At 32.0% G+C, this 14,518-nt stretch overlaps 2 protein-coding genes and 1 long non-coding RNA gene across 9 annotated transcripts; 1 reads left to right on the forward strand and 2 right to left on the reverse strand.

Moving 5' to 3' along the window:
• The first annotated feature begins 1,124 nt into the window (after positions 1-1,124).
• LOC111313951 (uncharacterized) lies at positions 1,125-3,546 on the forward strand. Of its 3 annotated transcripts, none has more exons than XR_002693080.2 (3): positions 1,125-1,637; positions 2,324-2,521; positions 3,003-3,546. It is a non-coding gene; the product is annotated as an uncharacterized LOC111313951 (long non-coding RNA). The 3 variants fall into 3 exon arrangements; XR_016345323.1 differs by having other exon boundaries at positions 1,126-1,637; positions 2,324-2,511; positions 2,586-3,546; XR_016345322.1 differs by having other exon boundaries at positions 1,128-1,637; positions 2,324-2,511.
• On the reverse strand, positions 2,849-6,709 carry LOC111313945 (F-box/LRR-repeat protein At5g63520-like). The gene is made up of 10 exons (XM_022914844.2): positions 6,417-6,709; positions 6,222-6,329; positions 5,960-6,052; positions 5,737-5,874; positions 5,335-5,436; positions 5,184-5,223; positions 4,761-4,913; positions 3,945-4,123; positions 3,602-3,714; positions 2,849-3,444 (listed from the first exon to the last, which is right to left on the reverse strand). The coding sequence occupies exons 1-10, from the start codon at positions 6,588-6,590 to the stop codon at positions 2,988-2,990; spliced, it is 1,557 nt and encodes a 518-aa protein (XP_022770579.1). The 5' UTR covers positions 6,591-6,709; the 3' UTR covers positions 2,849-2,987.
• A 964-nt stretch (positions 6,710-7,673) lies between these two features.
• Positions 7,674-11,535, reverse strand: LOC111317944 (squamosa promoter-binding-like protein 13A). Of its 5 annotated transcripts, none has more exons than XM_022920489.2 (4): positions 11,208-11,535; positions 10,132-10,654; positions 9,132-9,265; positions 7,674-8,508 (listed from the first exon to the last, which is right to left on the reverse strand). In XM_022920489.2, the coding sequence occupies exons 2-4, from the start codon at positions 10,533-10,535 to the stop codon at positions 7,904-7,906; spliced, it is 1,143 nt and encodes a 380-aa protein (XP_022776224.2). In that variant the 5' UTR covers positions 10,536-10,654; positions 11,208-11,535; the 3' UTR covers positions 7,674-7,903. The 5 variants fall into 5 exon arrangements, with proteins under 5 accessions (XP_022776224.2, XP_022776232.2, XP_089622219.1 ...); XM_022920497.2 differs by having other exon boundaries at positions 10,132-10,563; positions 11,208-11,485; XM_089766093.1 differs by having other exon boundaries at positions 10,132-10,556; positions 11,208-11,464.
• Between the last annotated feature and the right edge of the window lie 2,983 nt (positions 11,536-14,518).

The raw sequence follows: 14,518 nt of genomic DNA on the forward strand, positions 1-14,518 counted from the left end.
TCTCTCAAAATAAATATTTTTCGATGACATCGTTATAATTCACGGTTTAAGAGTAAAGATAAGGATTAAAATTATTGAGATTTGAATTTCGACGTAATTAATCGTCATGATTACTTATCCTTGCCTACCAACCTGTTTGCTCCCTATTAGCTATAGATCAATTTTTTTATGACTGATTGTAATGCTTTAATTTGATATTGAGATAATTTAAAATTTCATTACAATTTATATATTAAGATTTAAATTTAAATTTATAAGATATTTTTTATGAGATTAAATCGTTAGTTTTTTAGATAAAATTTATAATATTTTATAGATTAAGTACAGATTTTCACAAATGATATCAGAGTGATCATCAGTTGAACGAAAGTTAAGTGCTACATTGTATGATTCACCTCTAAAATCTTATGAGGATTAAGTGCTACATGCTAAGAGTCACCTTTAGAATTTTAATATCTGATGTGATCCTATGATCTGTGTGTATTTTAATTTGACTTACCTAATATTTGATGTGATTTAATGAATTTATATGTTTTGTATTGGAATTAACGAAGATGTCAAATTTTAACATAAAAAATTTATAAAATTTAATTTTATATCTGAATGCTTAGAGAATATGTTATGATATATATATATATATATATATATATATAGAAGTTTAAATCTAAATTTATAAGATATTTTTTATAAAATAAAACCTTTAAATTTTAAATTAAAATAAATAATATCTTTTAAGTTGGATACGAATCTTTCACATTGATGATGATTAAGAGCACTTAATCCATTGTCAAAGCATCGTCATCAGCAGCAGCACCACCTTCCAACTATCAATGGCAGCAATATGCCATCTGCTAAATTCGATCTCTCTTGAAATATTGGAATATGGCCAGCTCATGAATTATAGCCAGCCAGTTCAATATATCCCTTGCTAGCTATATAGCTGCCCATCCTTTAATGCAAATAATTGATAGAAAACAGGATTATGCACCGGAACATTTGACTCAATAATTTATGTATTATTAAAAAAAAAAAAGGTTTCGATCTTTTTTTTTTATATAAATAAAATAGGGTTCAAAGATATTTGAAGAAAATTCATTTTTGAATACTAATATTTTTTTTTACTAAATTCAAAGTAATGATGATAGTTAATTGAATATGATTTTAATTTTCTTGGCATAACATGAGTATTAATAATTCAATCAACATCAAAACTCTATATTTTCAAATTGAGAAATTGAAATGGCTCATAGAAACAAGTTTTTGGTCACATTTGAGAAATGTGTCATCAACCACTAAGGCATATCATGGAAAACCTAATGAGAAAATTTATATAAATTGTCACTTTTCTAAATGAAGCAAAGATTTTGACATCTCAACCATTCTAATATCTACCTAGCTAGCTATCATACCCCCTCCTTCCCTTCTATTACATTAATTGATCTCATTATTCAGAAGCTGCAGATTTTTTTTTCTTTTCTTATTCTGAGCTCGATCACCTTCATCAACATCATCGCCATCATGATGACAGAAGAAAAATGAATATCTATACATACATGGTTCGAAAGATATAGATGAGGGCAGCGGACAATTTTATCATTTGATCATTTCTGCTTTGATTGAAGATGTTTGTTTAAGTGGTAAGCATAGAGAGAAAAGTGGGATATTGGAATGGCTCAATCAAATCAAATCTCCTAAGCTTTTTTGGGTTCTTTAATTTGATTGAGCCGTGCCAATATCTCGTTTACTTCATATATGTTCCTTCTTTTTCTTTTATTTCAGATTAAAATTTCAGGTGTGTTTGAATGACATAGCTAGGATATGATCAGTAGCTTAGCTATTTGCATGATTCATAGGTCATCCCTGAATTTTTCTGCCATGATTCTTGTGAACTATAAGAGACGTTCAGACTTCAGCTTTAGCTTGATTTTCTGTAAGATTTTAGACCTTTTTTGATCTTTCGGAGTTTGAGTTCTGCATAGATGACCTAATTTTCTTGAAACATATGATCTTCTCGTGCATATATTCAACTGTCTTCCTGGAAAAATGTTAGGAATACAAAATTATATTTAGAAATCTGATCCTCAACTTACCGGATGATCAAGATTATCCCAAATCAGTATTGTGGATTTTAGCAGATAATAGATGTGATCCATTCCTGGCTTTGTCTCCAATGAAACAGTGAGCACTGAGGATGGCCTTAATCAGTGGTCTATCCAAAATGGAACTGAATAATGGAAACCATATAAATAGTCTTATTTTATCAACCCGAGGTTAAATTTCTGGTTATTGCCTTTTATATATTAAGATTTCATTTGGATGGCAGGTGGGAATCCTTTCTATAGTGTCATCACATTGTTTTGAGCCTGAACCTTTCAATGATAAAACGAGATGATGACTCGATGAAAATCTCTTTTCACCGATCATTCAAATGAAGCATAACAAGTCGAAATTCAAGATTCAACTTCCTCTATTTTTTTTGGTCATATCCGGTGTGCCAAGAAAATAGAACTGGTAATCCAATGTATAAATCTGTCGTTAATTTGACTCCATTTTCATCCAAATTCATAATTGCCACTGAATTGCAGGACATCATAGTTGTAACATAAAAAAAAAAAAAAAAAAAAGTCATCCAAAGGTCTTCCTTTGCACATGTCTACCAGAATGTTCGACAGACTAGGGTAAGAGGAAGCTGGTCAGACATGATTGCCAAATTATTCTCTCATTTTTTTGGTATTTAAATTATTCATGTTATCCAAATGAAGGAAAAAAGAAGGAATCTGCACTTTTCCATGCCCAAGGAGGACCCAATATTTCCACAATTGCAAAAAAAATGGAAGGGAAACATCCATTTCCTTTAAATGAATAATCATATGATCATTCAGAATTGTATCATTAATTATTTTCGCCCTTCTTTTGGCTGAAAAGCCTCAAACTCCAAATGAGTTGCATAGCAATTGCATACATGCATTGTTGTAAAGACAAACTGTCTAATTACTTAAAAGATTTGGAGATGCTGGAACATAGGACAACACCAAATAAACTGTGGTGCAAACATGGAGGGAGCAACGAGCTGGACTTTCTTCTTCCGCTTGTAATTGCCACATTGAGGAGCCTGTTGAGTCACGTCCAATTTCCTTGTTGCAAACCATTCCTGCCAGTGGAGCACCAGGGAAGTTGCTGTAGAATGGGAAGCTGTCAAAATATGATTCTCCACGGTAATGACAAGAGAAGATCAAGCCTCCAAACACTCCACCATTGCCACCACCAGCAGCATCCCTCACGGAGTAGCAGTTCCTGGAACTCGAAGCTGATTTCAGAACTTTGAGGCTTTCGTAGGCATTAAGGCAGGATGATGATGCAGTGTCCGAATCCGAATGGAAGAATAGGAATGTGTCTCCAGGTTTTATGCCAACACCATCAACAACTAAATACTCTTCATCTCCCCTGTCGAAAACCAGTAACTTGCAATCAGTTCTTTTATCTTTTTGTAAGAAAGAGCAAATAAGTGGGAAGCAAATGGTACAAAACTTTGAATATTAGCCAAAAGTGCAGTTAGATTTTATCCATGAATCTAAAGCAAATAAATGGATAAAACTCTTACCCTAAAACTTCATAAAAGGCCAAGTATGTTCTTAGTTCCAATTTCTCTGGTTCAATGAAGGATGGTCTTTTCTGTATGACCCCAATGTACAAATCAGCACAGTCATCATCCATCTGCAACATATCAATATTTCTGGTAAGAAAACAGCATTAACAGATCTGCTAAACTATGTAAAATTCTTTATTTGACTAGTGGACATAATCATACTAAGCATGAATGAGACATCTACTCAATGCCAATTTCGTAGACAAAAACTTTCCTAGACACTACTTGTAAAGAAAAATGTAATTTAGAAACCCATGAAATATGCTTGTGAGTTCACAAATTTGATCAATACCATTACCTCATCACTGATATCATCCAAAAGCCTCTGGCTATCTAATATCTGATGGTATCCATCAATGCTGGCAGTGAGCCACGAACATTCTGTGCCTTTGGCTGTTACCGAAATTGCCTTGAGCTCAGGACCAAAGGGCATTACACCTGTTGACAATGTAGCATGGAATCGAGTCTCTCCTATACCTGCTCATTCAAATAAACCAGGAACATATGACCAATAGAATTAGAATCTATGATTTTCACCAATATAATGGTATTCGGAAAGCTGAAAGAACAGAGTAATAAGATTTTGAACATAATCATTGCCTCAGAAAATGAAATGGAGCAAGCAAAACAAATTACCCATAGTGAGTGCAAGAAGCAGTAATAAGGGACCTAGAAACTGAGAATGCAGAAGCTGAAAGCAAATAGTTCGCTACAAAGGTTAAAGAAGCAAATTTCTAATCAAAGCAAATGTTTTCTGCATGAATTTATGCATAGCACAAGAAACCATAAGAATCTGTTGTTTGATAACAAATGATTTTATGCAGTACGCTTTCTTTTCTTCCTGGCTTCTCATTCATCTGTCACCATGAAACCAGATCTTTATGGCATTTTAGGCTTTGATGGCTAGAATAAATTTCACCTTTCTAGACTAGTCTCTAAGCACCATTCTCAATGGCACTTGCAATTTTGCAAGGAAGTAAAAGCCATTTCAGACACAAACAGAAATGTTGATTAATCAAGATCTCAGAAAATGTTGCGACTATCCAAGCAGAATGTGAGAAAGTGCAGTGTGTAATTGGGGATTTCAATGCATTAAGGAAAAAAAATGAAGTACCATGAGGTTTATCTTTATTCCTTGCAAACACAAGGGCAACAGCATCAAAAAAGTACTGATCAGCATCGTAATCTTGAGAATAATGACCACTCCTGCACAAGAAGCGGCTACTTGCATCCCCTACAATCACTGTTTCCTCAGGCATAACACAATCTGACAAAAACAAGAGGTTTCCAACAATGTTTAGCCTGTTCAAGCCATGCATTTCAATAAAACTGGTACAAGGAAAGAGATGCCTTTTTCTTGAATACAATATCTAATTAAGCAATTTTGTAAACAAGAAACCATACAAAATTGGGACACATCGCACAAATTCATATCACTTGATCCTTAAACAAAGTATTATTTTTACTAGCATCAAAACAAGGGAATCAGAAACCTCATCATGAATGGTAGAGTGATATAAATGTAAAGAGGACTTACCAATATCTGCAAGAACAGGTGTGATGTCAATGTGTTGATCCTAAAATTAGTCCATACCAAGCGTTAGTAATGCAAATTGAAGAAATAACATAACAGCTGGATTATTTGAAGGAAAATAATGTAAAACCCTGTTCAGGAAATGCTCACTTACTCCAAACAGTATGATCCCAGCTGGAGCAATACAGCCAGAAACAGAAGCTGTGTAATTCCTTATGTCCATCATAAATTTGTCAATCATGGTAACTCCATGCTCCTGATATTAAAATCCATAATTCAACATTCCTTTGAACAAACAAATTGCGTTGAATATAAATGTATAAATAATTCCCTCTTAAAACAATAAAGAACAATCACAAACATCATGATACGCCCCATCTTGGTAGAATTGCAAAAGACATGGCTCTTCATTTTCCCATTACATTCATTCAGATTAGAAGAGATCTTGCCCTTACCATGTTTGTTTGAGATGGGGCATTCGTGTAGAATTAATATTTAGCATTATCATAATGAGAACTCTAATTAACAAGAAATGTGATAAAGGCAGCAAGATTACCCTCATTGATCGTAATAAAGGTATGGCATCAACCTTTAGTCCAGGTAGATATCCAACAATCAAAACAATGCCTCGGTTAAAATACTCAGATTCCTGTGAATTTGAACCTTCCTCCTCAGGTATCATGTGCCACCTAACCTGCAAGATAACTTCAGCTGAGGACTCTAATGTAGTCTAATTATAGGTAGTTTTAACTTAGGAATAAACCAGCAAAGAAAAAAACCTCTCTCATTGTATTAGTAACAGCATCTCTACCAATAATTCCACGTGCAGTATTGGTAATGACTGGTGTTCTGGAGCCAAGTTTTTCAGTGATCTGCATCATAGCTCAAGTCAAACCAAAAGACCCTCTATTTTTTTCCTAGAATTGGGTGGGGGGGGGGGGGGGGGGGATTCGTAAGAGGCTGCAAGGTTGAAGCAAAATCCAAAAGCAAAGTGGCCATTTTGACATAAAATAAATAAAGATTCTAGCAAAGAGTCAATACAAGTTGATGAGCTGCTTCCAAGCTAAACTGCAAGCCAATAGAGGCAATGGCGAACTGTGGACAAATTGGCCCGGAGAGAACCTTGTCAAGAACCTCATTCACAGCATGCTGTCAATTGGAAAACAAATAACCCATATTCATTTTCTTCCTCTAGTTGCATTAGAACCAAGTACGTGTTCAGTTAGTATAACTTACAGGTAGAGAAGGGTTGAGAGAGAGTGCAGAAACAAGCTTCGGACAAGACAGAACCCTGTCGCAAACGTTGTTCCAGGATTTGCTAACGCAGGCAGCCGATGCAAAGGATAAAGCTGGCAACCTGAAGAGTATGTTTTGAAGAATATCATCGTTTACTGCAGCAAAACCACCCATTTTCTTCCTCTTTTTCTTCTTTGTCTGCAGTCTTCACTGTTTCTGTGTGAATGTGTACAGCCTTGAAGGCATAAACATACTTATAATGCCAAGCATAGATGGGTGACACTACCCAAGCAGTGTCGTTTTTATGTATAAAGGAGGTAATTATTAGCAGGATTCTTTTCTTTTCCATAATCCTGAAAGAGCTAAACCTGGCAATTAAAGCTATTAAAGGAGAAATGGATTCATTGCTTTTTTGGATATGAAGTTTGGATTCTTTGGATTGGTTGGTTACTGTTTTTTGGCTATTTCTGTCACCTCAGCAGATCTTCTCTTCTTTTGCTTTAATTGACATAATACCATTACAGCTGTTTTTTTTTATTATTATTCATTATGGTAGGTAATCAAGCAAGTTTTCTCTAGACATTTCCGCCCACGGTTTCATTTTCAATTCTCATGATTTCAGGTCTTGGAAATCATTACTGGATTCTCTTAAAAAGTGGCTGTAAAACTTTTTTAATGATCAATCACATAGGATTGCAAATGATCACTAGGGTTCCTCGTCTCTTTTTCTTTTGGAAATTAATTGAAAATGATATAATTTTAGTACAAAACTTGTGATTATATACTCAAGCTTATGAGGGATGCTCTTAGGTTTCATTTTCGAGTAATTTTAAGACCTGATACATTCAGGATTTTATTCTTTGAATGCATTTCCATTTCGCAACTGGAATGATCCCTCGTGAATATGCTTTTCCATTTATCAGGAATGCCTAAATCAATAGCCCAATTCACATACAAGCTCCTGTTAAAGAATTTCGCAACAAATTTTGACAAGCCATTCCTTGTTCAGAGACAAAAAATAGCTTCTAATGGCTTGTTATTTATGTTCAAGCTAGAAATGGATTGAGATTCTTCTCAAAGTGAGTATTGTTAATAGGATGAAGGAAGTAATTCCCCCATGAAAATACATTACCTAGCAGGGGTTACACAAGCAAGATGTGTTGCTATGGAAATCCTGAAGCATATTTAGGCCACTTCACTGAATGTGAATGATGTAATAAAAAAAAAAAAAAAGGAAGAAACTACTCAAGGCCCAAATGAACATAAATAAGAGCCTTCATTACATGTAGTCAACAGGGAACACTAAATTCAAACCTTAAAAAAAGAAAAGGAAAACTTACACTTCAGCTTTCCGAAGTCCTAGCACATCATAACATTACAATGAAAAAAGCAGTTATATTCAATTCAATGAACCATCATTCTAGTTTTGGCACTCAGGGTTCAAGAAAATAACCCGAATTTATTGTGCAGCAAAGGTTTCAAAATTCCTATTGCCAATGCAAGGGAAGAGTTTGAGGGGCTTCACTTCCGGAGGATCCACCGGAACCCATGTGAAAAGTTGTTGGGCAATGGACCACAGGATCCCTGCCATTGGCAACAACTGAATCCATGGGCTCTATAACGCGGTTCTGTAGGCTTGGACCTAGCGGTTGCACCAAGGGGAATGAGTGAGGCTGCACCATGTTTCTCAAACTGATCCCGGATGTCTGTGTCTGCGGAGATGACAGAAGAGAGAGAGCACAATCCGAATCTTGAACTGGAGTTGTTAACCTGTCACAGAACATACTATGGCTACCTCCACTGCCTTCTGAGAAAGGCACAGCCCTGAGAAGCGGCTGACACACAGAAGCTTCTGGAGGTGTCTGACTCTGGAGAGTGATATTCTCACCTTGCAAGAATGTGAATTGCTTCCCTCTGTAGTTACTTGAAGAGGATCCAAGAATAAGATTTTGTTTCCCAGGCGAGTGTAACTGTTGCTGCTGGTTAAGAAGCCTAGACTTTGTCTCAGAATTTGCAACTCCAGGCCAAGTAGGTTTCACCACAGTAGTGGATGGATATACATGCAAACTAGACAATGGCAACATCTGTGTACCTGAAATGTGGAATATGTATCGATTCAAAGAATTTTATGTACACGAAATTTGAGAAGAGATGGGTCTTATTGTGCATTTGCAGTTGATATCTTCCGGACAAATCACCAGATTGTTAACAGGAAACAAGGCATTTTTAATAATATATCCTCATAAGAGTCACTAGCAGCTTAGCTTTCTAAAAATTTGGACCAATAGGCATGTTTATACAAATGAGTCAGAAGGACCAAATATGTAAAGTTATAAAAGTTTCTACAATCTATTCCTAGAGGCATGGCAACTTTCTGGCAATTAGGACTGCTTTACATTAGCTTAATGGAGATTAAAATAGAATTACTCAATCTCAAGTCATAAAATAGTCTATGTTCTGAGAACAATCATCAAAAAGTTTTCCAAAAGAAGGGTGACAAGTAAGCAGGTGAAAATAAACCACTATACTTCACTCTGGTTGCTACTAGACTGTTCTAATGTTCATTCAACAAAGCAAATTGATGAAACAGTGGTGAGCTGATTCATAAAGTAAACGTTTATAGGATCTCCTAATTTCTTGCAAGTGAGTGCATGATTTCATTCATTCTTAAAAGCACTGAGATTAATTTCAGCCAAACATCATAGCACAGCTGACCTTGGTAGTTGGAAAAATAACTCCCAGAACATGAGGGGGGATCTGGCAGAGGCTTCCTTCTCCTCCGGTTGTGCCCATCAAGACGTTTCCTGCAGCTTCTCTTTCCTTCATCAAACTCTTCCAGTGAGTGAAACCTACAAAAAATAGTGAGATGATGTTGAGGAATTTAGGAAATTGCATAGGTCCAACCTCAAAAGAAATGGAATTGAAATGCTGGCAATTAATTGAAATAGTTGATATTTAACACCATTATACATACATGAAAAGAAAAGAATGATAAACATCAACTAAGATAGACTTGGTTATTAGTATTAAGTTAATGATGAAGTAGGCAAGAATATATTGCCGGCTTGAACTGCCTTTATTTATAGGTATAAGTAACAAATCTATGAGAATGAGATTATCCCATTTGTTGCATAAAGCATGTAATAACGGTACAGAGTTAAAGAAAAGGAATTGATTCAAAACAAAGACAAATCAAAAGAGAAAAAGGAATGGTGGGGAACAGGGATGGAAGAAAACTCAGTTTAGAAACAATAGTTAAACATTTTCTTTTCAGAAGAAAGAAAGATTCATGTGAACTTTTAGCTCGCAAGGATGACCATTCTTCCAGGAACTGTTTTCTTTTCTTGAAACACAGGAAACATTTTTCAGTGAAGCACTCAATCACCCACAAAAATCACAATTCTGCGTAACAATGAAACAATTGATGGTAAAGCAATCAATTCTCCTAAAGCCATGTATCGTACTTCGGCTATCAGCTAAGCAATCAGAAATCAGAATCTTATCTCTTAAAATTATGCTTAAAGGCAGTAACGCCAAAGTTCCTAGCAGCAGCAGGCACGCAAAAGGATTGACCAGCAAAGCAAAAGCAACCACTGAAGGAAATATGTAATTGAGACAAGGAATCAGAATCATAGTTCACTAAAGCGCCAGCGCCACAAATTTCTTATACAAAGTTCAAGTTATCAAGAAGTGTAAAACAGGATAGAGGAAGTACCTGCTGCATTGTTGACAGAACCGTTGCTTCTGGCCTTTAATCATAACCTGTGCAGTCTTAGAGTGGAGCTCACACACCTTATGGCGCCTATGGTAGTCCCTACAATTCCTGAGGTCTGAACTGCATTCATCAACAAGGCAGGAAACCTGATGAGTTCCATTATTAGTTGTCCGTGACCTCTTTGATGGTGAAGACTCCATCTTTAACCCTCCTGGCTCCTTCCATTTGTTCAATGGCTCTTCTCCTGAATTTCCTACCTGACCAAGCTTCAAATCAACGGAGAAACCCCCTTTATTCCTCGGAACCTTATAGGTACTTGATCCATTGACTGCATCTATGCTTGGTACAGCTTCCTCATCAATTTCAGTAAAATCCCAAGAAGTAGCTTTCAAGTTCCAGTCCATAAAATCTTTCACTTAATCTGTCTTTTTCCTTTCAAAAAAATAAATAAATAAATAAATTGCTTCTTCTCCACACTCAATTTAAACTTCTTGTCACTGTTTATGCCTCACCTAATAGGAAACTGTTTCACAATTATATAAAAAAAATCAATAGTGCTATAGAAATTCTTTGGGTGACATTGAACTTCCAGATTCAACATAAACACGAATAAGAGGAATAGATACAGAGATATGCAATGTATAAATTTTTTTCCCTCTTTTTGAATGAAGAGAGAGCCAAAAAGAAATACATAAAAAAGCAAGAAACTAACATCAGAAAGTCATATTTTTATAATGAAGTAAAGGATGCTAAGGATGTTTTGCAACATATATTGGTCCCAAGAAGATTGGAAAAAAAAAAAAAAACTGAGAAAAGTGTACCACCAAGAGATAAAGAAACAATAAACAAATAAGGAAGATTGTAACAGAGGGTAATTACACACAAGCAAGAAAAACTTGTTTTCTCTTTCCAGCCAGCCATTTATTCACTGACATGGACTCCATTAAAAATCAATAAAGTAGGTAACCAAAGAGCAAAAGGAGCTCAGACACAAAAGGAGAACACCCCCGCCCCCCCCCCCCCAAAAAAAAAGCAGTAAAAAACAAAGAAAAATAATAATAAATCCGTTGCTGTACCTTATCAGCAGAAATGCAACAATGGGTTTCAAAGTACAGGAAACAAAGGATGATGATGTAATGAAAGGGGATAAAAGGTTTGGGTTTAGTTGAAGAGTTGAAGAAGTGTAGTGTTCCAATGGAGAAGGCCAAAAGAGGGTTAGATTTGTTTTGTTTTACAAGGGCAGTTAGATTATTTTAATAGGTTCTTGTGTTTTTGTTTTACCTTGTTGAGGGGTTGTTTTGAAAAATGTAATGTTGCTAAGAAGGGAGGGAGGGAGAATAGAGACAGCCTGTTTGTTCCTTTTCAACGTTTGCAATAAACCAAGTAAAAAAAGAAGTACAAGTATGGATGATGCTTAAGACAAAGCATGTGGCATTATGTTTCACATTTCATGGCATGTTTTTCTTTTTGAGTTTCTTTTACTTTTGAAAACCAGTTATGCCCACGCTCCTATCAAAGAGATGGCACAACAAACGTTGGTTTGAATTTGAAATTTTCATCAAAATTTATTTAAATGTAAATTCTAAGCAACTTCAGTCAGTAAAAATAATTATTAATTTTAAGAGACATAACATTTCAAATTCAATTAGATTGGATTTAATTTTTTTATACAATATATAATATTATAAATTTTTAAAATTTAATCAAAATTTAAATTGATTAAATTTGAATTGAAATTTGATTTATAAATTTATATATTATTTTAATTAAATTTTTAATATATTAAATAAATTTTTATATAAATTAATTATTTTTATTTTATAAAAATTAAAAATATATATATATAAATAATAAAAATATATAATTTAATTTAATTCTATTTTTTTACATCTTAATTTAAAATTTAAATTTAATTTAATATATATTTAATATTTAAATTTAATATAAATAAATATAAAAAATAAATTTAAATCGTATTAAATATTATAATTTTAAATTTTTTTAAAATTTTTTCTCTCCCACTAATTAATTCGAACTTGTTGAACTGAAATACGAAATCCTGAATGCAAAGATTTTATATATTGCAGGCTTTGCTGTCAGTCTCATCATTGATTTGCCCGGCAACCATAATCATCTTTGATATGAAATTGGGGCCCTTAAAATCTGTGGCTGTCTTCAGCTGTTGTAAATTTTTTTTTTTTGTTGACACAATCTGGACTAGATATTATGTATGAAAATGACTCTCCCTGTGGTTTTTGACTTAACTTGGATTCGTTCTAGACGACACCATCCTCTCTGTATGGCTTGAAATGAAACAAATCATCATCCTCCATATGAAATAAAATTAAAATTATAAATTTATTAAATATTTTTTAAAAAAATAATTATACCAATGATTAGATTAAATTTCGGATGAATAATAAAATAAAATTTTATTTACAAAGAAAACTATTAATTTGTAAAATTTATTTATTTATATTATAACTCTTTTGATATTAAATTAGCATCCATTAATCAAATTAAGATAATAATAGTTTTAATAGTATAGTTCTTGTCATATAATTTAAAGTTTGAATTATTTTTTAAAATTTAAAGATTTATTTACATTTTAAGAAAATTTAAATAAAAAATTAAAATTTATTAAATCCGTTTGAATATAATTTTTAAGTTTGTTTAAATTTTGAATTAAATCTTGATAAAAAAATTAAAATCTAAACTAAAACTAAATTAAATATTTAATTAAAATATTATAATTATATAAAATATATATTTTGAGTTTTGCATAAAAAATTAAAATTTAAGTCGGTTTGAATAAAATATATAAGTAAAATATTATATTTATATAAGTATATATGTTAATTTTTATTTTTATATTATATTTTTTTAAATGATTTTTTATTTTTTATTATATAAATTAAATTTAATATATAAGCTTAAATTTTATTTTTTTAATTTATATCAATTTTTAAAAAATTTTAAAATTCAAAATATCAAATACGATCAAACCTAAATAAATTTATAAATTATTATTATTAAATATAAATTTGATCCAAATTCAATTCGATTTATGAACACTTCTATACATGAGTCAAACATAATGAATTAAGATTTAAATTTAAGGCATTGTATAACTTGATAATTACATATAGCCTAGGAACAAACGGCAGGTTGAAGAAGCTCTATAGCTAAAATTCCAATTAAAGGCAAGAAGTAAGAACCCATTTCTTACCCTGCCTGCCTGCCCTATCAACTACTGTGGTCCATGCCCCATTGGCCATTGTCCCTTGCGCCCTTTCCCTTGTTGTACTCCAATTGAATTATAAATATCCTGCTGTGAAACTCACCTAGCTTGCGGAATTTACTGTATTTTCAGTGTAATATGATTAAATTTATTATATTAATTTTAATAAAATTCATTCAATATAAATTTTTTATTAAAATTTTTTAATTATAATTATAATAATTTTTTTAATAATAATTATTATTTTTAATCTTATCGTAATTAATTTTACTATTTGTATAGATGAAACCTTAACCTAATTCAACTTATTTATAATTATACTTTCTTTTTATTTTTCCTGTTTTCCTGTTTAAGGGTTTCTCTTCTCTACAACACTATTTCTATAATTGTACTTGGAAGTTTGTCAGGCTGATTCATGCCATCTCATTTTGAACTTCATTTCAAAACATACATCATTGGCTTAAGAATTTCATTGTTTCAAGATAAAAAAAAATTATAAATTTTAGATTTATTTGATGTTTAAAAAAAAATAATTATATAAATTAATTGAAATAAATTTTTAATTTATATTTATTATATATTGATATATAGGCTTTTTGATCATTGAATTTGACTAACTGTTTAAAGGATTTTATATTTAATATATTATTTTCATCAATTTCAAAGAGTTATAATCTATTAATTATAATTTTTTTAAAATTCCTTGATTCCATGTGTCATTTTTTTTTTGAAGATTTTACTCCAACGAAGAGATTGATTATTCACAAATAATAAAAGCAAAATATCATAAGTGTATTTATAAGCACTTAATTAAGAGGATACTTTAATTAATTGTAGTGTTAGGTATGAATTATAACAATTTGATTCGGATCCAATTCAATTTGATTTTTTTAAATGTTGCATAATATTATAAAAATTTAAAATTCAATTTAAATTCAAACTGAATTTTTATTAGAATTGAATTAAACTGAATTAAATGTTTTCAATTTTGTTAGGTTTGATTTATTGATTTTTAATTTTTATATATTATTTTAATATTTTTAAGTAAATTTTAATATAAAATTATTATTTTAATTTTATAAAAATTTAAAATATATATAAAACTAAAAAAATATATATAATTTGATTTGATTTATTTTTTTTTAA

The sequence above is a fragment of the Durio zibethinus genome, chromosome 9 (assembly GCF_047325235.1).
Source record: "Durio zibethinus cultivar Kanyao isolate XHJ-2024 chromosome 9, ASM4732523v1, whole genome shotgun sequence".
Lineage (NCBI taxonomy): Eukaryota > Viridiplantae > Streptophyta > Magnoliopsida > Malvales > Malvaceae > Durio > Durio zibethinus.